The sequence below is a fragment of the Canis lupus genome, chromosome 10, assembly GCF_011100685.1.
Source record: "Canis lupus familiaris isolate Mischka breed German Shepherd chromosome 10, alternate assembly UU_Cfam_GSD_1.0, whole genome shotgun sequence".
NCBI classification, from domain to species: domain Eukaryota; kingdom Metazoa; phylum Chordata; class Mammalia; order Carnivora; family Canidae; genus Canis; species Canis lupus.
Genome location: NC_049231.1, coordinates 33,501,987 through 33,527,907, shown reverse-complemented (window position 1 = coordinate 33,527,907; position 25,921 = coordinate 33,501,987). Strand labels below are relative to the sequence as shown.

The 25,921-nt window shown below is 48.5% G+C and overlaps 1 protein-coding gene and 1 long non-coding RNA gene across 4 annotated transcripts in view; one reads left to right on the top strand and one right to left on the bottom strand.

Moving 5' to 3' along the window:
* NUAK1 (NUAK family kinase 1) overlaps positions 1-10,223 on the bottom strand; it is a 73,761-nt gene extending 63,538 nt beyond the window's left edge. For 2 of the 3 annotated variants that reach the window (XR_005365696.1, XM_038550802.1), the window contains exon 1: positions 8,069-8,460. Coding sequence is in view for 2 of the 3 variants with exons in the window: in XM_038550802.1 (XP_038406730.1) it covers positions 8,069-8,323 (255 nt within the window). In the remaining variant the exon portion in view is untranslated. Of the gene's footprint in view, positions 1-8,068; positions 8,461-10,144 lie in introns of those variants that run through there. The other variant, XM_038550803.1, reaches the window with a different exon arrangement.
* Positions 9,391-10,398, top strand: LOC102156880. The gene is made up of 2 exons (XR_005365697.1): positions 9,391-9,523; positions 10,003-10,398. It is a non-coding gene; the product is annotated as an uncharacterized LOC102156880 (long non-coding RNA).
* The last annotated feature ends 15,523 nt before the right edge of the window (positions 10,399-25,921 follow it).

Sequence of the window (25,921 nt, the reverse complement as noted above, 5' to 3'; positions counted from 1 at the left end):
CCAAGAGTCCTGAGCACTTAGGAAGCACTCATTCACTACATCTGGTTTACTGCTAGATTAAAAGGAAAAGATAGTATGCCAACCCTCAACATATGTTGTGTCTTTATCGTGTGTTTTTAGTATGTTGTGTCTGAATATCACTATTCAGCCACAGAGCAGTGATGAGTGCTAGCTGATAAGAATGATGAAGGCCCTGACCAGGGCTGCCAGGTAGGGGCCTGCAGACCATGTACACACAGGCACCCTGTGGAGAGACAAGTGAATGGAGACCAGTTCTCCCAAGGCCACCAGTCTGGGGGCTACTTCCAGCCAGGAGGGGAACCTTTTCAAATTCATCCACCTAGAGGGAAGCCGTTTACTCATTCAGACAAATGTACCTTTTATACAACAACAGCCCCAGAAGCACTGAATATGCATCTACTGTGTGTCAGGTACAGGGCTAAAGGCTCAGCCAAATCACATCGGCTCATTGAATCTTCTCAACAGTCTAGAAGATAAGAACTATTACAAGCCCCAGGTGAGAAAACCAGTTTAAATTGAGAAAACAGGTTTAAAGGGGATTAGGAAGTAGCCCAAGGTCCCACGATTGTCAAGCAGTGGGATGGAACATGCACTCGGGCCTTGTGGCTCCGGTGCTTTCCTGACCACGGCACACAGGACACTGCTTTCCACTTCGGACACAAAATGAGTGTGAGAGTTCTCCAGACTCACAGACTGGAATCTTCAGGGCCTGACAGATACAGCCTAACACTCCCATCCCCATTCTCCCCACTACCCCGAGCCCCGGTTTAGTTTTGTTGGGTTGGTTTGGGCTTGTTTGTTTGTTTTTGTTTTTTTTAACTAATAGCTTTATTGAGATACAGTTTCTGTATCACAAAATTCACTCATTTAAAAATGTACAATTCAGGGACTTCCAGTATATTCACAGAGTTGTGCAACCATCACCACAATCAATTTTAGAACATTTTCATCACTCCAAAAAGAAACCCCACACCCATTAGCAGCTACTCCCCATTTACTTCCAACCCACTCGAGCCCTAGACAACCACTCATCCAGTTTCTGTCTCCACGGCTTTGCCTATTTTGGACATTTCACAGAAATGGGATCATACAATATATGATCTGTTGTGACTGGCTTCATTCACTTAGCATAATGTTTTCAAGACTCATCCATGTCGTAGCACGTGTCTGTTCTGCGTTCCTTTTTACCGCAGAATAATAACCCATAAATATTCCATAAATAAAATATGGGAAGGATCATATGTAATATTCCGTAAATAAAATGAACATACCACATTTTATTTATCCATTCGTCAGTTGATGGACATATGGGTTGCTCTTACTTAGGGGCTCTTAGGAACAATGGCACTAGGAACATCTGTGGGTCCGTTTCCGTGTGGACGTGTGTTTGCCCTGCTCCTGGGCAGGCCTAGGAGTGGGACTGCCCATCCCCATTCTAAAACGCCGGTTAAGAGTTTACCAAGAGCCCCAACCCACCCCATCCCCCCGCACCGGGAAGTCAACATCTGGCTGCTCCTGGGCCGTTTCCAGAGAATTTTATCAATACAGCCAGACTCCACTCACGGGTGGGTCATCTGGCTGAGCCTCTCCTATGCTGGGGCCTGGGATCCTCTCATTCCTGGGCTGCTTGGTGTCCTCTGGGCCAGCGCGATGATAAATGCATTCTGCTTTAAAACAGATACTTCACAAATCATAACTCACAGATGCTCCGGGACTTTCATGTGGGAAACACAAATGAGACTTAGGCTGTCTGACTCCAGAGCCACTGAGGACAGGAAGCCACGGCCAGGAAGCCCACAGGCCCTGGACAGACAGACGGCTCGCCCCTCAGGAGAGCGTGAGCGCCGTAACAGGGAACCCGCGCCCGGAACCCTGTGCCTGGCTTTGCCAGCTTCGCCATGTAACCCGCCATTCATTTCCAGCCATGGCCTTTCAATCCCGAAAGGTCAGAGGGCCCCTGAGGTCGGAGGCCATGCATGACCTACACAGACAGCCTTTCCATCTCCTAAGATATCAACGTTGCAAAAAAAAAAATATATATATATATCAACGGGGATCCCTGGGTGGCGCAGTGGTTTGGCGCCTGCCTTTGGCCCAGGGCACGATCCTGGAGACCCGGGATCGAATCCCACGTCGGGCTCCCGGTGCATGGAGCCTGCTTCTCCCTCTGCCTGTGTCTCTGCCTCTCTCTCTCTCTGTGACTATCATAAATAAAAATAAAAATAAAAATAAAAAATTATATATATCAACATCGCTCAGTTTATTCCCATCAGTTCCCGTCCTGGAAGCCTTTGCTGGGGACCTACGATGTGCTTGGCACCGTGCTGGGTGCTGATGAGAGGCTGGAAGACCAGACTGATGGACACACAAGACACCTTGTCCCCTGCCACTTCCCAGGAGGAAGTGAGATGTCCTGCGTGGCGTGGGTGCGCCAGGGAAGTGAACCGCCGACCTCTCCAGGCCTGCGAGGGATTCCAGAATCTGGGGCTACTCAAGGAACAAAAAAGTCAGTGTGTGTCCAGGCAGAGAGCTCCCTGACTTGCTTCATTAAAACAGACTCATGGCCCAACGAGCAGACAGTTTGCCAGAAGCAGACCTATTAACGCAGTTCCGATCCTTATCTTCTCATACCTCAACTCTTGCGTAAACCCACAGGCTAGCCTCCCTGCTCCCAGCCAGCACCCCAGACTGCTGGGCTCAGAGCCCCACTGTGACCAGAACCCAGCTCAGGCCACCTAGAGGAAGGTCTCTGTGTTCACGATGCCTGGGGCCGAACCCTGGCTCTGCTGCTGCGTGTGACCTTTTTCATCCGGAAAATGGGATGATAACAGGCTCATGAGGAGGATTAAGTCAGTTAATATGTACCTAGAGCTGCAGCTGGCCTGTGTTGTGTGATAAGCACTCAAAAAGCCTCCTCACCCTAGAATCCCCTTTTGCCTGAAATGCCCCGTATCTCAGTCTCGTGAAACCCAAATCAAGGATCATCTTCAACATCATCTGCCCTCCCTAATCCTCCAGAACGCCACCGCCACTTCTCTCGATCCCTTTCCTGAACAGTGCAAAGAAACCGCCCCCCCCCCCCCGCCCCCAGGAAAAGAATTACCCCATTGCTAGTCTTCCGGACCCTGTGAGCAAAGTACCCCGCCCAAATCCAGAGTTCACCTGTTGTGCAACATAAGGAAGGTTCTCCACTTCTCCAGCAGCAGTGAGTTTCAAAACAGACCATTTGACACTCTCCAGCTGTATGACCCTGGGCAAGTTACTGAACGCCCCCATGCATCATTCTGCCCACCTGTTAAATGGGTCTAACTTGAGTACACACCTCTCAGGGTTGTTGAGGGTGGTAAATGAAAGAAAATGTTAGCACAGCTTGACAACACCGCAACCTTTCAAAAATGTCAGCTGGTAGTAATCACGGCAGCAGTGACCGTATGGGGAGGGAGGTATTCTTGTCCAGGATCAAACGCAACTGAAGGAACTCAGCTTCAGTGAGCGACATTCCAACCTGAAAATCACCTGGTACAATCCTGTCCTGTATAGCAGAGGCACTCAGATCAGTAACTGCTTACTGCCTCTTCCACCAGATGGGTCCCTCCATGGGCCTCAGCCACACCTGTGTCCCAGCATGTAAAGTGAAGGGCAGCATACAGGAGATGGTAATAAATCTTGGTGGGACTGCACAGAACGAGTTTGCTCTTTGTAAGTATGTTTTATCTTGACTACGAGACTGTGAGCTCTTTAAGAGTGAGCATCCTATCTTGCTGTAGTCAAGATTTATTAAATGAGTGATGCAAAAATACCAAACCGAGAATCAGGTTGCTTACACCCAGCTGGGTCACTTACCAGCTGCTGTGCAGCCCCAGAGAGCTCACTTAACACTTCTGTGCTTTATTTTTCCCATCTCCAGGATGGGAAGTTTGGATCACATGTTTGCCATCGTGCCTTACGCCCCACAACTGGGTTTGGGCCTTAGCTGCAACATGGCATCTGAGGCACCACAGATGACGGCCCCATGACCCCGGCTCAGTAGGCCAGCTTGCTATGTGATAGCACCCCTCATTTGCAGTTTCCCAGAACCAGGCTGGGAGTAACTTCGGGCCAGTGCTTAAAAGACCCATTTTTGGTCAAATCAATGCCTTTGCTGAGTGAGGATGCCCCATTACCCAGGCTAGAGCTTTGGTTCCCAGGGTGACCATGGCAAAATGGGGGTACGCTCTACCCACTGGTCCTGTCACTCCCACGCAGACCCCTCCCAGAGCCCTCGCCTCCTGTTCCTGTCACACAACATACTGCTCACAAGAGATAACCTGGTGCAGAGGGAAAAGTTGAACTTGGCCCTTGACAGTGAGGTGATCACATGACCCCTCTCCTCAAAATGTTGTCTGTTTTGGGTTTGGGTTTTTTGACAATAGTTTGTGCAGCCTGAAGGTCCAAACAGCTTGGCTCGAAGAAAATGCACACCATATTATGCCACAGGGGCTCCACTTACTTAACAGCCCTGCCCAATGCTATATCAAAACAAAAGTTGTGCAAGAAACAAAGCCCAAATTCAGGGCTTTAGAAACACATTCAGATGCTATCAGAATCTGGCTAATGGTCTTGGCTTCTTATGGGCTCACTTTTCTGTTCGCCTCACATTCATTAATTAACCTGAAAAGTTGATTGTTTCCCCTACCACTGTCTGAGAGATATGAGGTTAATTTGTCCCAGGCATCCTGGTCTTAAAACCTAAATGAAAAGTCCACATGAGATGAGAAAAAAATTCGGTTGAAAGAAGAACTAAATTGGCTAATTTCACCTCTGGAGGCTTTCCACCCATTATTTTATTTAACTATTACACAAATGCATGCAACTGGTACTACTGGTAGCCCATTTGACAGATGAGGAAGCTGGGGTTTCAGAAAGTGACATAGCTTGCACAAGCTTGCACAAGCTCACAAAGCCAGGGAAAAGTCAGAATCTGAATGTCAGCCAGGGCTCTGCGCCCTTCTGCAAGAGGGCTTCATTGTTGGGTGTGTGAGGCTCTGGAATAAACCACTTGGAGTCCTTGTGTCATGGACACCCTCAGGCAGTGGCCACAAACCACATCTGGGAATTCAGAAGGGAGTCTGCCTGGATGAAGCCAGGTCGAGGGCCACTCCAAGCTCCTGATCCTGCAACATTCTTCGGAAGTGGCTTTCACAGAACACAGAAGACGATGTTGCGTGGTGCTCTGTTTGATTCAAAGGGCCCTTCCAGATGTGCAATTAAAAGCCACAACGTTTTCATTTTTAAACACTTCGCTGTCTCTGAGCTACTTTCCACAAGGAGTGCTGATCCCACAGCCTCTCCTACCCGGGACACCACCAGCAGCGCTGGCAAAGTGGCTTAAAGGCCCTGCTCCTCTTGGACGGTGCCATAAAAGACATGGGTACAAGTGAAATCACCACGTCACTTCGGAACTCGACCGAACACTGAAAAGGCAGACCTGAGGCGGCGCCCTCCCCACTCACCTCTACCACACCCCAGAGTAAGTGGTAGATATTCGGAGAATCCTTAGAACCAGAAGGAAACCCCAAGTTCATACCTCACATAACAATTTCTTGCTGCTCTTGACAGATTCTGAGTCACCAAGTGCTGTGCCGGCAAGGACAATTTGCTGACCAATTTTTTGGCGTGTTTGTTTTATTTTCTGTTCAGCCAGGCACACAGAATTTTCCACCTGACAGTTCCTGTTTCTCACTTAAGTTCTGACACCATCTGTGGGCACTGTGCTCAGCAGGGGGAGGACTCAAGGCCAAGGAGGACGTCCCAGCACCAAACCTCAGTCATCCCATCTGGTTACTGCAAGCTTTTCTCCAGAAGATTCGCCAAAGGTTCTAAGTTTATCTATCAACTAGAAAGTGGTCTGAAGAAAACTAGCGTCTGGGCCTGGATCTACCGGATTCAGAACCTTTACATAATCATTGAGTAAAACAAGAGATTTTGCTGCAATTCATAGCACAATGGGAAACCAAGGAGCAGGGCTGGACAACAACAGAACAGGAACGGGACTGGAGTCTCTGGGCTGAGAAATGAGCCTCTCCCATTCTCAGCGCGCCCCCGAGCGGCCGTTTGACTAAATCCCGACAGAATGTTCAGAGTTTCTGCAAATAAAGGAAAGACACCCACCGAAAGAGAAAGGCAGGCTCCCGTCCACTGATGCAATCCCTTTCACTCCAGCCTCGTCTGCAGATCAGACGCGAGACCAACACCGGACAGGAAGCCCCGGTGAAGCTCAGAAAGGGGTCTGCCCTAAGACGCGACTTCATTCTCTCCAACAGGGGCGGCAGCGCCCGGGCTTCCAGGCAGCGGTGCCCCCCGCAGATCCCAGACACACCCTTACCACTCAACCCCTCGAAAGCTCACATCCCCAACCTGCAGCTCCAGCCGCGTCTGTTTTTCATTATTCCTCTTTCCAACTTCCCAGCGCGATTCTTCAACAGCTATTAAGACAACACGAGCAAGGAGCTGGGCTTAGTTCTTGCTTATTCAACACCCAGCCTGGGGAATATCACCTCAGAAGAAAAGCATGAATGAAGTGCACGTTTCTCAGCCTCTTCTTCCACAAACCTGAAAGTGTGTTCCTCAAAGGACATCTGTAATAACCATCTCCTCTTTAAAACTTTCAACCTACAAAAAAAAAAAAAAAAAAAAAAGGCACCTGCCCAGAGTGAATTCTTAACTACTTGCTGCCTATAGGATTTGTTTACTGGAGACAGCTTTAAAAATACAATGTACAATGTTTCAAATTTCCAATTAACCTATAACAGACTTTTTTTTTAAGCTATAGAAGACAGCTGGAGCAACCCAAACAATGAACCTTAGGATGAGGGAGTTATTCCAGGTATCCAAATATCTGAGAATTTCAGAAGCTAAACCCTCTGATCGGCTCCTCATTTTTTCCCACAGAACTGTCCCTGCACAGATTGAAAAGAAAAACACCAATGTCAACCAACCACTTCATTCAACAGTTCGTTTTGCTTTCTTTCCCCTCTGGTCATTTGCTAAGTTTATGAGCAACCCCCGGGCCCCCCCAAAAGCGCACACGAGGAGTACCATAATGAGTTCCTGACTTTGGCCCCAAATCGATTAAAATACATCTGATAGGCTTCAAATCAAAGAACCATGTTAATTTTCTACCACACACCACACAAAATCTTTGCGAGTCAGTCACTTTGAACCCAACCCTCTGGCCACAAGCAGTGTGGATTTCAAGGGCCTGTTCCCCAAGCCAAGTTGGGAACAACGCAGAGACCCTGCTAGGCGCTAGCCACTCCAAATGGGGCCGGGACCCCCGCAGGGCTTCGGCTGTCACTAAGAGCAGGGCGACCGGCCAGTCCCCTGGAGCAATTCAGTAGCCGGGCAACCAGGACCTGAAAAGCAGTGGGGTCTGCGGGGATTCAGCATCTGTGTGGTTACGCCTGCCCTGGGCATTTCAGTCTTCCCGGGAGCGGGAGGCAAACTGTCAGAGCCCTCAGGCAGGCAGGCAGCCGCCTTTACTTTGGCTCCCTAAGGGGCAGGAGTCCACCCTCCCTTGCAGCTACAGCAGCACCAGGGTGATGAGGAGTAGGAGTGGGAGGGTGGAGGGTCGCCTTCGCCTAGAGGACACTGCTGGGGGAGCGGGGGGCACCCGCTCTCCGCCCAGGACGTGGGTCTGTTCAGAGTTAGAGCAACAAGGCATTCCAGGGCATTCCAGGGCTCGGTCTGAATGCGTGCCCGCGAGGGAGACCTCCACCGTCCCAACGTTGCAAAGTGTTTGCAAATCATAAACACTACTTTGCTGCTGGGAGAAAAACCCCCAAAATATGCGCAGACAGGATGTAACAAGTGTTTCGAGAGAGACACGCCTGAGTCACGGGGAGCTGGGGGGAGAGTGAGGCGTCTGTCTGGGGGTTCCAGAGAAGCCCCCTCGCGGACAGGCGAGTCTCGGTGCCCCCGCCCCCCGCCCCCCGCGCCCCGCGCCCCGCGCCCCCGGTCGGCAGCCGCGGCGGGCCCTCGCCCCGGGGAGGGGGGCTCCCCCACTCACCACTCGGCCCGAGAACCTCTCGGTGGCCCTCTTGACTTTGCCGTAGGTGCCTTTGCCCAGGGTCTCCTGCAGCTCGTAGCGGTGCTTCAAGTTGTGCTTGTGGTGATGCCGCTTCACCCCGTGCGGCTTCCTGGGCTCGGGGGCCGCCGCCGCCGGGGCTGCAGTCGCCCCCGCCACCACCTCCGGGGGAGAGCCCGGAGCCCCCGGCCGCAAGTCGGGGCCGTCCCGGGCCGCGGGAGCAGCGGCCCCCTCCATGTCGGAAGGCAGGGCGAGCCGGGCTGGAGAGGGCAGGACCGGGCACAGCGTTCGCGGGGTCGGGATCCCAGCCGAGGAAGCCGGGCGCGCTCAAGGTCGCCCCCGCAGCATCGGGGAGGCGGCCCGACCCCGCTCGGGCTGCGGCGCGGTCACTGGCGGCGGCGGGGACTGCACATCTGGCGCCCCCGGGCGCGCACGGTCCGCGCACCGCCCCCCGGCCGCGGCGAGCTGCGGCGCGTCGGGCGAGGTGGCGGCGGTGGCAGGGGAGGCGGCGGGGTTTGCAGGAGGGAGGGGAGAGGGGTGGCTCCGAGAGCAGGAGGGGGAGTGTTATGTGGGGCGCCGCACCCCCGACCCCTCCCCGGGAGGACGCGCAGACGGGGCGGGGGCGGGGCGGCGCGCTCGGCGGGTCCCGGGGGAGGGAGGGAGGGGAGGGGAGGGGAGGGGAGCGAGGGGCGGCGGAGCCGGGGCTTCCCCACCTCCCGCCGCCACCCGGGACCCGGGGCCACCCGAGCCGGGGGGGGGGGGGGGGGGTGGCGCGTGGCGACTCGCCCTTTGTGCGGCGCGGCGTAGGCCGCGGCGGCGGCCGGGGGGCTTTGTCCTCGCTCGGCCGGGACCCGCGCCGGGGCGCTTCCAGGCCCGGGCGCCCCTCCCCGGACTCGCCCGCCGCGGCTACCGCGGGCCCGCCGCCGGCTCCCGCTCCCGCCGCTCGGCCTCCCTGCCTGCTGGCGCCCGGGCGGCGGCGGCCGCTCGCCGAGCCCCGGGGCGGGGGAAGCGGGCGCGCTCCGAGCCAGACGCAGCCGGGGCCCGCTCGCGACCCGGCCGGGGGCGCCACGGGCCCGCGCGCCCCTTCATTTTGTTTCAGGTGTCGCCGCGGCCGCCAGGCCGGAGACGCGGAGAGCGGGGGGAGGGGAGCGGGCAGGGTGTTGGGTTACAGGCGGTGAGTCACGGCCCCTCCGCCGCAGTGCGCACCCCTCCCGCCCCGCCGGGCTGGCACCCCGCCTCCGGGGCCCCCTCCTCCGGCAGGGGCGGCCGCGCGCCGCGGAGGACCCCGAGAGGGGCGCCGCGACCCCGGCCGGCCCCGCGCCCTGGCGCGGAAGGGCGGAGGCGGGAGGAAGGGAGGCCGGGAGGCTGCACCCGGGCCCGCCGCGGGACGCTCAGCGCTGCGACACCAGCCGGGCCTCCGGCCGCCTGGGAGGGGAGGTCAGCCGGGGCCGGGCCAGAGGTGGGGCGCGTGGGGTGCTAGGACGGAGCCGGGGCCGCCGGGCCCGCCGCGGCTGCCTTCGGAGGGGGGCGAACCGGGGACCTCAGAGGGAGCAGGGCCGGGAGCCTCCTGAGCAAAAGGAGGCCTCTCGGGCCCCTTGGGCCTTGAGAGTTTTCCTTGCACTGAAAGGGCCGGACCCTGGCGATGGTAACAGCGACTGCGCCCCACAAGTAGACGGTCGGGCAGCAAGGGCGTCCGACAGCGGGGAAGCTGCCTCCCCCCCGCCCCCCCCCCCCCCCCCCCCCCCAAGCTGCAAGGCAAGAGAAAAAGAGGCCTTGGGGAATTTTTTTTATAATGGTGCCATACAGCAGACCCGGATAGGAAGAGTGAGGTATGAAGAATGTATGGTACGTTGTACACATCGCCTAGTTGTTCTTTACTTTTTCACCAGTGCCCCCCTCTCGACCTTCCTCTGCAGCTCTCCGGTCTACGCCTTCTGCATTCCTGCTGTCTTCACTCCTGTCTCCCCTGATCACCTTACCCTGGACCCCTGCAACAGCCGGTCCTGCCCCGGAGCCCGCTCCCTGCTGCCAGAGAAATGGCCAAACACATCACCATACCCGTGCCCACGCCGTCCGTAGGTGTCCAAACTTATCTTCTACGGATGCTGACATAAGCCCTCTCTGCCCCTTCCTGCCTTCCCCAAGAGCGCACTGGTTATTGCATAATACCAAGACAAAGGCCCTGTCTCTTTAATTCCTGTGCTGTCCTCCACAATTGCAGGGCCTCCCTGCCCCCATCCTGAAAGTATGTTCTGTTTTATACAAAGTCTGTAGACATTGTGCATGTGAATTAAAGAGTCAGAGTGAGCAAAGTGCAGGGTGATCCCCAGTGGATGGCTGTGTGACCCTGGTCAAATGACTTAACCTCTCAGAGCTTCTGTTTCTCCTTCTTAAAATATGGGATCTGTTTTACAGGTAAACAGACTGTATCTGTAGTGCTAATTGAAACCGTTCACCAAATATTTCCTGGTTCTTAACCTCCTGAGGGATGTGCTAGGCATCCACCACCCTATAGGACTCACTTAGGCCAATGGAATGAGACCAGAAGCGATATGCATTGTTTTCACATAGAAACTTTTAAGGGCCAATGGGCAAATCTGTGTGTCTTCTCAATCCCAAAAATTCCATCTTGGCAATCTCATGTTGACAACTATGGAAGTGCAGTGAGAGAGCCTACCCCAGGCACTGTGGCTCTCTATAGATGGCAGAGCAGGCCCAGCTAGCCTGCATTAGAAAGCTAGTGTGAGCAAATTTTAGACTTGTGTTGTATTAAACCAATGAGGTTTGGAGGTTGTTTGTTACAACAGCATAATGTAGTTTATTCTGGCTAACAGTGTTGCTCCCAAATGCCTGGACTTAATTGGTATTTGGTGAATGAATAGCCCTACCATAATCTGATACTATTTTATGATAGTAAACCCTCCTCTGTAGGATGGCTCTTATATTCCTTATTTTTAATTAAGGACACTTTACCCGAAAAAATAAGTAATTTGCCTGAGATTGCACAGGTCATAAATAGCAAGGCCAGGACTTAAACCCTACCTGTGCAGTTCCAAAGCTCTTGCTCTTCCTCTTCTACATATGCCATGCTACCTCTCCTTAAATGGGAAAGATGGAAACACCCAGTACAATGCCTGGCATACAGTCATACCCAAGCACTGGAAGTTCCTCTCCAGACTGAATTCCTATAGCAGTCATAATTTGAGCCACACTTCAGCACAATGTCATCATGCATTGTGCTCAAGTGCTTTCACATAGATAAAGCATTTCCTCCAACAAGAGCCCAGGCTGCCTGATTAAGAGCTTGAGATCTGGAGTTAAACTGCCTGAGTTCAAACCCCTATTCTGCCACTAGTAACTGACCATCTGGCCAGCTCTTTTCCCTCTCTATGCCTCCATTCTTTCATCTTCACAATGGTGGTAGCCATCACATAGGTGGTATTGGGGTGCTAGCAATAATATGCATGTGGGCTCATGTGAGGATTAAGGAGTATAATATATGCACTCAATAAATCATGGCTATTAATATCATACTTGTTTTTATTATACTTATTCTTCATCTTGCATGACTCGTCCTGGCATTGAGGCAATTAGAAGCAGTTTAATCATATTACTTACTTGATTAAACTCTGATTTCTGGCTTCACTCTCATTACATGACAGAGGTAATAACATATGAAGTTGGAAGCATGACTTCCACACTGCCCTACAACTTATATTTACATAAGATTCATTACTTGTTCTTTATTACACTTTCTATTTTCAAAGCAATTTAAAAGAAAGTATGCTTGCTTTCTTGAGAAATATTTGTTCAGAAAACGTAGTAATACCAGTATCATTTATCCACCATCTACTGTCTGCCAGGACCTTTATATGTATTACCTCTAATCATCATAAAACTGTGAGGTGGACGTTATGATCCCCAATTGGCTGTGAAGAACAGGGAGCCTCCAGGAGGTTAAGATGCCTATGACCAGGCAGTACCTGCCCCTGGTCAGAATTTGAACCCAGTTCTCCGACTCAGGTTTTGCTCCCACCCCTATTCTAAACTGCCCAACATCCCAGTTCATATCCGATGAATGCCTATGCTTTGGTGGGCATTCATCTTCTATTTTTAAAGATTTTATTTTTTTTAATTTTTATTTATTTATGATAGTCACAGAGAGAAGAGAGAGAGAGGCAGAGACACAGGCAGAGGGAGAAGCAGGCTCCATGCACCGGGAGCCCGACGTGGGATTCGATCCCGGGTCTCCAGGATCGCGCCCTGGGCCAAAGGCAGGCGCCAAACCTCTGCACCACCCAGGGATCCCTCATCTTCTATTTTTAAACGAGGTTTTGGAAAGTTACCTAAGAATGTGACTTTTTATTTTTACTTATTTATTTATTTTTAGCGAGAGAGAGCATGTACACATGCGAGTGGTGGTTGGGGAACGGGAGAGAGAGAGAGAATCTTTAGCAGAGCAGAGCACAGAGCCTGATGCAGGACTTGATCCCATGACCCTGAGATCATGACGTGAGCTGAAAACCAAGAGTCAGATGCTTAACCGACTGAGCCACCCAGGATTGTGACATTTCCTGCATGAGGATGTTGTCTGGTAGGCACCATACACTAACAAACAACCTGAGAAGGTATGTCTTCTTCACTGTGGCAGAAGACTGCTAGCTGACCACCAAACAGTCATGTGTGTCCTCCTACAGGGGAGCTGAGAGACAGCTGTTCAGCTGGGGATATACCTCCTAGCCTCCCTTGCATCTGAGCCTGGCCACGTGAATAGTTCTCTCCAGTGGAATATGAGCCAAGTGATTTCACTTCTTCCTAGGCCGAGGTGTTTAGAAAATGCCTGGTTGGGAGCTGAAGACTCCCAAGTACCAGAGGATGGCAGAGTCACTAGACAAAAGAAGCCTGTGTCCTTGAATCACTGTAAGGAATAAAGCCACCCTCAAAGCAGGACATTGGACTGGTACATGTGTGAGAAATAACCTTCTATTAATTCCCTGAAATTAGAGGGTTTATTTGTTACAACAGCTAGTCGTGCCCTAACTAATACACACGCTTACACTAAGTCTGTATTCATACAGCAAAAGCCAAACGGAAGACCATAACAACCATCTGAAGAGGTGAAACCCAAAATGCCACTTTTATGTTTTCCGTCTACTTGCTTACTCCAGGAGAAAGCAGATTATTTTGGGCCCGAATTTTTCTTTTAGTTTTTCCTGGATTACATATACCAGAGATCAAATAAGGGCAATATCCAACAGCCATAAAACAGTAAGACAAATTGCCTCACTCCACAGTATCTCCTATTTTCCTACTATACACCAGGCATCTGTGGTTGAGGGTACACCAGGATGTGACAGGCACGATCTCATCTTTCTGAGCTCCCAACCTGTGGGTAACAAAAACAATTTACAGCATTCAGCTGTACTCAACCAACTGCTGGCCACCACACTTGTGGGGAGAACTCAGGCTATTTGAATGTGAAACAGATAACTGAAATAAAAGCTAAAATGTACTCACAAGTCAAAACAGAAAGCTCTATTTCTTCCCCTGCTGAGCAGCTAGAGAAACGGTAAGAAGGGTGGTTAAGAGCTTCATCTCCAGAATCAAAACCGACTCAGGGGAATCTCTGGGTGGCTCAGCGGTTTAGCGCCTGCCTTTGGCCCAGGGCGTGATTCTGGAGTCCCGGGATCGAGTCCCACGTCAGGCTCCCTGCATGGAGCCTGCTTCTCCCTCCTCCTGTGTCTCTGCCTCTCTCTCTCTCTCTACATCTATCAAAAATAAATAAGTAAATCTTTAAAAAAAAAAAAAAAAAAAAAAAAACAACTCGGTTCAAATCCTGGCTCTACCATTTTCCAAGGTGTGTGATCTGGGGCAACTTGGTCTTGGTGTCTCCGTTGTCTCAACCTTTCAGAGGAGGACACTAATAATGCCCAGCTCAAAAGGTTTTTGTTAAGAATTGATTGAGTTAATGCAATAAAAAGCACTAAGGACAGCATGAAATGGTGGTAGCACCCAATAAGTGTCAGCTGTTCATATGATTTGCCACCTTCCCTATTATACATTATATTCTATTTTGTGCACAAAAGAGTACAAGAGAAGGCCAGGCACAGAATCATAAATAGAAGCAGTTACTCTTACAAGGGTTCCACTGAAATAATCCAGACCGAGTGTTCACTGGCAACATTTCTCATCCGTTCGGTGATTGAGAGGACAGAGGACCCCACTGGAAAGGAAGAACATCAGTGCGGGCATCCACCTTAATAAGGAGACAACCAACAGGGCAAGACAGGCTTACTGGCCTCTGCTGTTGCCCCTGGGGGTGCCACCTCACGCAGGTGCCTTCATCTCTTTGTGGAATGAGATTACCAGGCGAGATGACCTCTGAGGACCCTCGGTGCTGACAACTCTCAATTGGGCAGCCCCGATGGCGAAGCGGTTTAGCGCCGCGCCGCCTGCAGCCCAGGGTGTGATCCTGGAGACCCGGGATCAAGTCCCACGTCGGGCTCTCTGCATGAAGCCTGCTTCTCCCTCTGCCTGTGTCTCTGCCTCTCTCTGTGTGTGTGTGTCTCTATGAATAAATAAATAAAATCTTTTAAAAAAATGAAGATTGCAGTTTCACACTCCTTGCATATTCCCTCTTCTCCTCCCTCCTTTGCATATGTGTGCAGACGATGGAGCAAGCAGACAACTGCTGGGAGTTCCATTTGCTTCGTTTTCTCTCTCCTGAACATTGCATTGAAAAATAAAACCCCTTCTCCCTGAGGGGATAAAACAGTAGGGATTCATTGGAAGGTTCCCTTCTAGAGAAAAGAAACTGAAATGTGATAAATTCCCCATCCGCAGGAGAAGCACTGGCAGGACTCCAGAACGGGGAAGCAACACCTTGCCACCCTGGAAAGGGTGGCTGCCGGAATGTCGGAATGTTGAGAGTAAATATGTCACATGCTGGGGTGGTGTGGGGGGAGAATAACTCTAATTGGCCATAATGGAAGAGACATTGGGTTTCGTTGAGGTTAAATGAGGGGTTCCAGGCAAGGAGTGGAGGGATATAAAGAGCTCATTTCTACATTTCTCTCCCTGGATGGGCAAATGCACTCACCCATGATAGCTAAGTGCCCACCATGGGCCCAGGACAATACTAGGTCCTGGGGATACAGTAGAACAAAAACAAAGTCTCTGCCTTCATTAGGTTTACAGATAAACAATGAGCCATGGACAAATCAATGTATTGTCTATCAGGTGGTGGTAAGGTCTACTAGAATAAGTCAAGAAAAAGAGGCAGAAAATGATGAGGGTGGTAAAGAGAAGATTTCTGACAAGGTGACATTTGAGCAGAAGCCCTAAGGAAGCGAGCGTGTGTACAATGTGGATATCTGAGGGATAATATGGATATCTGGGGGAAGAGCCTCCCCAGCATAGAGCCTCATGAGGGCAAAGGCTCTGAGGCAGGAATATCCTTGGCAGGTTCATGAAACAGTGAGGAGGTCATTGTGAGCCGAGTGAAATAGGGGAGAGTAGTAGGCATTGAGGCCAGAGTCCCCTGGACCAGATCCTGGAGGCTCTATGGAATGCTGAAAGAACTCTGGGTTTTATACTGAGTCAGGCAGGAAGCCATTGGTCGATTCTGATTAGAACAATGACATAATCAGACTTGGATTTGAAAAGTCTCCCTCCAGCCATTGTATTAAAAATAGACTTGGAGAGGGAGGGAAGTGATGGGGGCAGGGGGCTCTGAAAAAGGCTAAGGAAATTCTACTGATTCCTAGGATTCTATTGACCTGCAGCCTTCAGGACAAAGACCAAACTCCTTAGCCTGGTGCTCAGAGAAGCATCACAGGGTAATGAGAGAGTTGGCCTTGGCATCAAAAAGACCCGGATTAGGATCCTGGCCTAGCGCTCACCAGCTGTGTGATGTGTCTAAGTTGCTGGAGCTCTCTGACCTCAGTGTGTTCTCTTTCCACCTTGTCCTGGATGGTATCACCTGCATGTCAGCCCCACAAGGACAGGGACTCTGTCTTATTTCTTGCTATATACTCAACCCCCAGAGCAATGCCGAGCACATGGGAGGCACTCAACAAATATGGGTGGAGTCAGCCAATGAGTTAATGTAGGAAAGAGTATCTGACACAGTGGCTGGTGCACAGGTGCCCATAAAATGTGCCTTTATCTTGCTGACAAATGCTCATTGCCCTTTCCCCATGTGGTCTGACCCAAATGGTACTCTCCTTATTTGGATCTGCACCACCTCCTCCCACCAAGCACCATGTTTGGTCCAGGGGCACCTCTGTCTCATGCTGCTCCACCTTTGCACATGCTGTGCCCAATGCCTGAGGTGCCTCCTTTCCTGTCCTCCAGATAACAAACTCCTACTCATTTTGGAGACCTAGCTGAAGACATCACCTCCCTTCTGATCCCATGCTAGACAGAACTAAAGGCTCAGTTCTCTGTCCCCAGGGCACTCAGTCCCTGAGTCTCTCAGAGCACCTACCTCATAGTATTATAATTATTCCGTTATGTGTTCATCTCTGCCCAGTTGCCTGGGAACTCCAGGATGGTCAGGGCTAGGACAACACTGTCCAATAGAAATAGAATGTGAGCCACAGATGGCATTTTAACTTTTCTTGCAGCCACATTAAAAAGAAGTTTTAAAAAAGGGAGAGGGAAATTAATCTTATTAATGTATTTTATTTAACCTAATATGCCCAAAATATGATCATTTCAATATGTAATCAATATAAAAGCCCACTGATGAGATATTTTACTTTCTCCCTTCTGGATGAAATCTTTGAAATCCATTCTCATATCTTACAGTAAACCTCAATTCAGAGCTAAATTTTCAATGGTTTAGCTGAAATATAGCCTAGCAAAACAGTAAGGTTGTATTTCACAGATAAATAGTTTACACAGATCTTGCTTTTTTTTTTTTACAGCTCCTGTTTTTTAACTTAAATTTTAGTTAATTGCATAAAATTAAATTTTTAGTTCCCCATTACACAGCTCCATTTCAAGGGCCCATAGCCACATGTGACTAGGGGATGCTGTTCCCAACAGTATAGATCTAGATCTTATTCTTTATTCTAATAGAAGTATAGATGTGGATTATGATATATAAACCCTAAAAGAATGGATGATGGATGGATGGATGGATGGATGGATGGATGGACAGATGAATCTTACTAACTTAATACCATCCCTAGTTCACCTTCTTATTTCTTACTCTGGAAATGCAGAACCCAGGAAAAAGAGAATGAACCTAAGGGAAAAGTGAATCCATAAAAATCTTCCTTGGACCTCAGTTTTTCCAATTTACCTCATGGAACAAAGTTTAAAGGCATGAAGTTCTACTCTCTGATCCATGCAGCTCAGACTCAGCATATTCAACTCTTTGCTTAGATGTCAGAGCAAAGGGAGGTCTTTTCTGGCCATCCTGTTTAAAATTGCAGCCCATCCTCTCCTCCTCCATCCCAACACTGATGCTCCTTACCCCCTTTACCTGTTTTATTCTTCACCATTGCATTTACCAGAATGTAATGTATTACATGATCTGCTTCTTTGTTGTGTTTTTCTGGATAAAGCAGGGATTTTTATCTATGTGATTCTCCCATAAATCCCCAGTACCTGGCAAATAATAGGTGTTCAATAATCATGCATGGAATGAATAAATGGCTAGATGAATGATTTGAGCTCCAGTTATTTCATCTGCTAGCTCTGTAAGTAATTAAAGATTAAACCATAGTTCCTTCATCTGTAAAACAGCTGTGTAGTAATATTTACCTTACAGAGTTAGTCTGATTTGATCCTACAGAGTTAATGCTCATCTTCCAGGACTAAGATTATGTTTCTGAAACATTTAGCATAGTAGCTACATTGGCACTTACAAAATGTAGCTGTTATTATTCTGTTTAAATAATAATATTAGATTCATTCTATCAGATCTATAACAAACTGTGTAAAGCAATTACAATTTTCCAAGTAATTCTGTCAAAAAAAAAAAAAAAAAACTAGGTTAGGAAAAAATAGTCCTGGGATCTAGATTGCCTACTCGATTGCCTATATTTACCTGTCCTGTTTGTATTTATATTGCTAACCATGGGATACAGGTCCCTCAGCCCTGCCCTGCCAAGACCCAGGGTTGCTCCGTGTCAGGCCCGCAGCCACAGTTTACTGTCACCAGGGACTTAGGCTCTAAAAGCAGGCACGAGAGGCAGGGCATTCCACGCGAGTCACTAGACTGCCTCTGACGGCAGAAGCTCTTGCCCCACCTGCTCTGGAACAGACACCCAGGCCTTAGATGGCCCAGGACCTGGCAGCTGGGCCCCAGTGAAGCCAGGCTGCCCAGGCAGCCAGCTGGTGAGAGATGCATTAGCTGCCTTCCTGGCAGAGGAGCCACAAGCCCTAAATTCCTTTCAAGTGCCTGCTTCTCCTGCTCCCTCTCTGGCCTCATCCTTTGAAATCCTTAATTTAACAGACACATTTCCAATCTGCCCTTCCCTTCATGACGCTCTGCATCCACCTGTCCATTCACGGTATTTGAGCATCCAGGACAATGTAGTCCTTGTGACTGGGCTGAGGATAAAGGGTAACATAAGATGGTCCTCTGTCCTCGGGGAGTGTCTAATACTCCCCACTGATGTGGTGCTTTACAGTTTACAAACATTAGCACACGGGTAGTCTCTTTTAAATCTCATAATGATATTTTACTTGGGATTAGATATTTTTATCCCCCCCCCACACACACACATACACACACACATTTTACTGGATGTACTAAGAGATGGCGTACCTTGCTCAAGGTCTCACAGTTCATAAACGAGGAGCCAGGACTCAAACTCAGGTCTTTTGCTTTCACCACAGGTAGTATCCAAGCAACATCACATCTCACAAACAGCAGTTCTATAAAAGTCACAAAAAGCTACTAAAATATAAAGGTCATTTAATTATATATTTAATGGCCCCCAAAAGAAATTGTTACACACGGGGAGGAGAGACTGGCTCCCTTCCCCAGCATGACAGAAGGGAACACCAGGAATTTGGAGGATGGGGAGCCTCACCAGCTCTGTCTGACCCTTGCTCCTCTGATGCGAGTGCCCCACTCTGGATTCCTGAAACTTCTGACCTCAGAACCCCAACTGCCCAAATTAACATGGTGTGGACAAATGCTGCACAAGTATGAACCACACCTCTTTCCCCCCAAGAGAACCATTTCTGGTGTCTGTATCTTTATTCCTGAGGTTTCCTCAGAAACATCCAGGTAGCTTTATGAGGGGGGAAAAATCTTCCCACAGCACCACCAAGTGGCTGAGTCTCTCTGTCCATGAAAAACTCCATCAGAGTCTTAAACTTCAATGAGCCAAGGCACAACATATCTAACAACTAGGATGGAGAAAAAGAACTTGGCAAAACCAGCGCGGCGTTGAGAAATTCAGCGGGGATCCAAGAGGCATGGATGCCATCACGACAGGAAGAAGGCAAGCAGTCAAAGCTCTTCATCAAGAAGCAATCTGGCAGAAATGCATAGACCAGTATGGCTGCAAGTGGCCAACCGTTCCCTTTTTATAGATGGGAAAACTAAGGCCCAAAGAAGTTCATGCTCTTACAGGGTGACATAAGGGCGATGATGTCCTCTGTGCAAAGTTAATTACCTGAATGGTCTTATTTCATCCATATGAGTCTAAGAGAGAGGTATTACTGCACCCAGGTTCACAGATAAACATAGAACTGGGCCAGCACACTTATGGTCCACTGCCTGCTTTTGTGCCTTACACAAGCTAAGAATGGTTTTTATATTTTTTAGCAGTTGGAAAATCAAATAAGAACAATATTTTATGATATCTGAAAATTATATGAAATTCAGATTTCAGTGCTATAAATAGTTATTGGAACACAGTCCCGGCTATTTACCCATGGACATCTATGGCTGCTCCGAGCTATAAGAACAGAACTGAGTGTTTTGACAGAGACCATATGACTGTCAAAGCCTAAAAATATTTACTGCCCGGTACTTTAAAAAAAAATTACCAGCTCCTGGGATAGAGATTCAAAGAACTTGAGGAACCCAAGGAGAATTGATATGATGGGGGGGAAAAAAATAGAAGATTAATTTAGAGGATCAGGTCTGTCACTGACTGTGTTGTGATCTGCAGAATGGAAGTTAATAATAAAAGTCCCTGTAGGGTTTGTTGTGTGCATGAGCTAAAAAGCTAGATGCAAAAACTCTCTGCACAGCAAAATGCTCCACATTTGTGTCCATTGTTGTTTATGAAATTAGAGCCAGTTTATGGTCCCGATCTTCCAACTCCTTGTCCTGTACACTCTCTGCTATATCACATAGTCTCTCTGGGCCTTGGTTTCCCCCATCTATTAAATGGGCATAATGATACCTTTCATCGTATGGACATGGTCGAAATGGAAAAAAAAAAAAAAGCACGTTTGTGAAAGCCACTCATAAAATACTTTGTATTTTATTTCTCACAGGGTCTCTTCTATCTCCTGTTTATAATGAAACAGAATGCCATGACTTTTCAGCATCCAGATTAGAGTACTGTGAGCCAAAATGAAGAGCCAGGAAAAGGACAGGGTGAGGAAATCCAGCCTGGCCTCAGCTTGGCCTCCTGCCCTTTTCAAAAGAGCAGCCACCTCAGTGTTCTTTTGAAAGGGCAGCTGATTAGATTCTCAGCACCTTTGTTATGGTGGGAGAGCATTCAGAAAAATTAATGTGTCCTTGCGGTGTTTCCACCCCGCAGTCCTCTCCAGCTGTACATTCTGCTCCTCGTTTCTGGCCTTCTTGGGCTACCAGCAGGCTTTCTCATCAGCTGCTGTACCAGCTGCTCAGAGCAGGTGCTGAGGGGACTCTGGCCCAAAAGACCAGTTCCCGACATGGACAGACTAGACCATGGCAGCCACCTGGGTAGTTGGGGAAGGGAAGCAGGATCTGCTGCTGAGGCAGGAGATGGCGCCCAGTGCACTCCATCCACACCTGGCCCCAGCAAGAATGCAGCAACCGTCCAGAGTTTGGGCCCCCAAGACCTTCACCTAAAATATCCCAGCAGCTCTCACCAAATTACTTGGGTCATAGGCCCACCTGCTGACTCTGATTTCCATCTGACTGTGGCTCCTTACCATCAGCTGCATCTGTCTCAAACAGGCCCAGCCAAGGCAGAAGGGAATAAAGCAGGAGAGGCTCCAATACAGGAGAGGCCATGTATATTGAGAATGAAAGCCCCAGGGTCAGATATGGGTCACATCCCAGGCCCCTCCATTGCTAGCTGTGTGACCTTGGGCAAACTGCTTAACTTCTCTGAGCCTCAGTCTCCTCTGTATCTACAAAGTTGAAATAATACCTAACAAATGTAATTTAAAGAGGACTATATTAAAGTGTGCCTTATGTTCTGGCACATAATAAGGGCTCCAATCAAGGAGAGTATTGTCATGTTTGACTGCTGTGGCCCAGTTTCTCCTGAGGCATCCTGGTAGCCCTGTGTCCCTCAGGTCAGGACTGCAATGAATCATTTGGTAAATGTGAATGAATAAACTAACAAGGAGAAAGTAGTACTGTCTGTCTGTCTTTCTGGCAACATCCAGGAGAGATGTGCTATAGCATTCGTGTGTCCAATTTACAGATGAGCAATGTGGGGCCCAGGAGCCTACATCATCCATAGAAATATGACCCCTTGAAAAATGGCAGTGATGGCCAGCACATGGGAGACCTGGTCCTCTGAGGGTGTCTTCCTGGATTCCTGTTAAGTTACATACATAACACTCCTTTGGGATAAAGGACCTAGTTAGTACCTTGATGTCCAGCATGGTACCTGTCAGAGCGGCTCACCTGTAGGAATGGATGTCCTCTCACACCTCAGCAGCTGCCTCAGCCATTACTCGGGGGTTGGACCCAGTGTAAGAGTTCTCTTGAGAGCATGATCCGGACCCCTGGCCACAGACCTTCAGGGTTACCTAAGACAGTGGGGAAGGGGTGTGGAGGCGCCGCATAGTCCCTGCAGGGCCAACAAGTGCAGTCTAACTGGAAACGCTGGGTTCCTGGGAGTGAGTGTGGAGCTCCTCTCCTGTGATTGGTTGCCCTGAGCCATTGCTGTCCACACTCATGCTCTGATTGGCTATATGCAAATTAGCAAACTAGAATATGTTGATTAGCTGTGCTCCCCGGCCCTGCTTTCTCCCCAACCCCCCACCTCTCTGTCCTGTATATATATGTATATATATATACCCGAGGATACACTAAGATGCTGCTGCTGGGAAGATACTGGTTCTTGCTGGGAGGAAGCAGCCCTCACATGATGACGTTGGATCTAGAACTGGGACTTCCAATTAAAAGCATATATACCCGTACACTCTACACTTCCACCCCGGAGGTGTTCAATAAGTATTCTCTTCCCTGGTTTGATTTGCTCCCCTCTCCCTGCCCCGACCATGTGGCTTGTTCCCCTCCTTTGTACTCCCATACCACCACTGCCCTTTTCATGTTGTGGAATTATCTGTTTATCTATATTTGTTCTTCTCCCTAGCTGTGAGCATTTCGAAGGCAGGACCTTTCTTTCTGTCTTTTTTCTTTTTGCAAATTTTTAATTTAAATTCTAGTTAGTTAACATGCAGTGTAATATTGGTTTCAGGAGTAGAATTCAGTGGTTTATCACTTCCATAGAACACCCAGTGCTCATCACAACAAGTACATCACCTATCTAGCCCATCCTTCCTCCAACAGGCCCTTATAGGGTGATGTGTGGAAGTGTTGAGTCACTATATTGTACACCTGAAACTAACATAACACTTTATGTTATCTAACTGGAATCAAAATAAAAACTTAAAAATAAAAAAAAGAACACAGGTTGTTTCTATTCTTTTTCTTTACCATTCTTACCTATTGGCTTTTCTTAATTATTACTTACCTCATGGTCACAATGTCTGCCATGGGTCCAGACATCGCATTCTCATACTACTGCTTTTAAAAGAAGTAAGAAGGGGTAGGGTGAGGGGTCAGCCAGGGCAAAGGGGAAGCTCCCTTCATGTCTTCTGTCCCTTTATGAGATTAAAATTTTTCCCAGAACAACCCATCAATCAACATTTGGCCCCATATTTACACTTAGCTGCAAAGCGGGCAAGGGAAGCAAATACCTGCCATATTCAGGCTCTCATTAGGAAGGAGAGAAGGAGAATGGAGGTTGGAGATGGTTGGAGGGAGGCAACCAACAAAGGTTCTCAGAGACTTGATTTCCTTTAGACATCAAAATTCAGTTGGAGTTCAACCCAAGGAATCAGATGGTTAACTTTAAGGATGGACTATAAATTCTAATAACCACTTGAACCCTATAGTAGTGTAGTAGTACAGAGCAGCTTAGTATTAAGGACTTGGTGTACATTATCTGATCTTCTTAACACCCTTGAGTGACCTTGAGGCCACTAGTATTAACCGCATTTTATCTTTGACAAAACTGAGGCCCAGAAAGTTTAAATTACTCACAAATTAATCACAATTTGTGTGATTGTATAAGTCACACAAAAAATAAATGATGAATTCCTGACTCAGAAGTTAAGCCTCCTCATCTCAACAGTGGACTACAAATAACTCATAAGAAGGTTTTCCTGTCATGGTTCATATTGTTACATTATGCTTTACAGTTTACAGACCTTTCCTACAGACCAGGTCATTTGATCCTCGGAACAACTTGTCAAAGTAAGAAATATTACAGTGTAGGAAGATGTTTAGTTGCTCCACACCATTCTACTCCTCTTTGTTTGTAGTGGTGGAACTGGTTACATGGCACTCCAGAATAAAGACAGTATTTTCTAGTCTTCTCTGCAGCCCGGTAGGCCATGCAGGTTCCAGAGAATGTGATGTGAGCAAAAGAGCAATGGGTAGCTTTGAGGTCATGCTTTTAGAGAGAATGGAATCTTACCCCTTCCACCATCTTGAAGGTGAATCTGATGATAAGCCACAATGACCACATGGAGGGTGAAACTCTATAGGAGGTAGACACCAAATCACAGCAGCCCAGCCAACTAATACTGCAGCTGTGATCTCTCTGCCCTGTACTGCTTAGCATTGAACTGTTGCATGAGAAATATCTATCTTCTATTTCTTTTAAGCACTGCTATTGAGGTCTCTGTGAAACAAGTGAATGTGTGTTCTGAAATATTCCCTAGATGAATTTTGATATAACTATCTTGCTTAGAGCAATGTGCTTGACCTCCCACTTCACCCAAAAGTATGATCTCTCCTTAATTGTGTTTATGCTCAATGACCCTGATTTCATGGCCATAGGAGTGGACAATAAACCCAAGACAGGTCAATCAAAGTCTCTCTTCTAGTTAGCTGAAATGAGTGCTAAGATATTCTAGCTCAGCCTGGACTGATTACTTGAATACAGAAGAGGTAAACTCAAGAGCTATAGGGTATCCCTCTTCCACATGTTAAATGGACCAAAACACAAAAAATCAGTCTGTAGAAAACGAATGAAGCAGATGGACAGAAATAAGCTGTATGGTCCCAGATGAATTCCACACTCCTAGTCCTAATCTCCTCCTAAGGCCCAGCTCTATTTCTTTCTCAAGTTCTATAAAGCGTCTCCAGATCCTTACAATAATCCCTTCTTTTGCTTCCATAGTTCAAATGGGTTTTTGTTACAGAATTCTTTTTTTTTAAGCTTTTATTTATTCATGAGAGACACAGAGAGAGAGAGTCAGAGACATAGGCAGAAAAGCAGGTTCCATGCAGGGAGCCCGATGTGGGATTCAATCCCAGGGCTCCAGGATCATGCCCTGAGCCAAAGGCAGACACTTCAACCACTGAGCCACTCAGGCATCCCACTCGCCAACAGAATTCTAAAAAATGCCATGAGAACTGGGGCACCTGGGTGGCTCTGTCAGTTAAGCATCCGACTATTGATTGTGGCTCAAGTCATGATCTCAGGGCCCTGGGATCAAGTCCCACGTCAGGCACTGCACTCAGCAGGGAGTCTGCTTGAGGATTTGCTCTCTCTCCCTCTCCCTCTGCCCCTGTGGTAGTTCGTGCTTTCTCTCTCTCTCTCTCTCTCTCTCAAATAAATAAATAAATAAATAAATAAATAAATAAATAAATCCTAAAAAAAGAAAGAATGCCATGAGACCAGTAACATTAAGCAAATGGTAGACCAGAAAAGTCACACTTACCTTCTCTAATTCTGTGTCCAGTGGTCTTCCCACAGCAAATCTATTTCATAGCATGACTTGGAAACCTGCTTTCACCTCTCCCTTTTCCTTTCCAATGGACACATCCAGGTAAGACAGGGTAAGTTCCGATCTGGACGTGCCCCCCCCTCCCCCGCCCAAGTTCTCCCACTACTTAAAGTAGGAGCTAGGTCTCAGCCCTCTCCCTTGTTTTCAGAGGCTCAAATGCATTTTAGGACCTTTTGTAATTATTCAGACAGATGACTTAAATCTCAAATTCTACTCACATCGCTGTCCTAAATAATCCTTCAGTAACTCCCATTTCCTGCAGTCTAACCCCAAAGACCTTGACCGCTGAGGCCTATCCTCCTTGGGCTGCCCCTTGCCTGCTCTTCCAGCCTTGAATCCTACTGTGTTACTCCAGCATTCCTGGACTCCTCGGCTTCTTATCCCTGCTCATGCTCTTCTTCCTATTTAGTGATGGAGGGACATTGGCCAATTATGTACTTTTAGTAATCAGCTTTTCCCGCAGTAACAAACAACCCCCAAAATTTCAGGGTCTTACAACAAGATGTTTATTTCTCATGTCTGGGCTTACCTGTCTTCTGTGATTCTCCTGGGACCCACTGAGCTCAGCCCCAGGCCACAGGCCAGGTGCAAGTCTGTCCCACGTGGCTT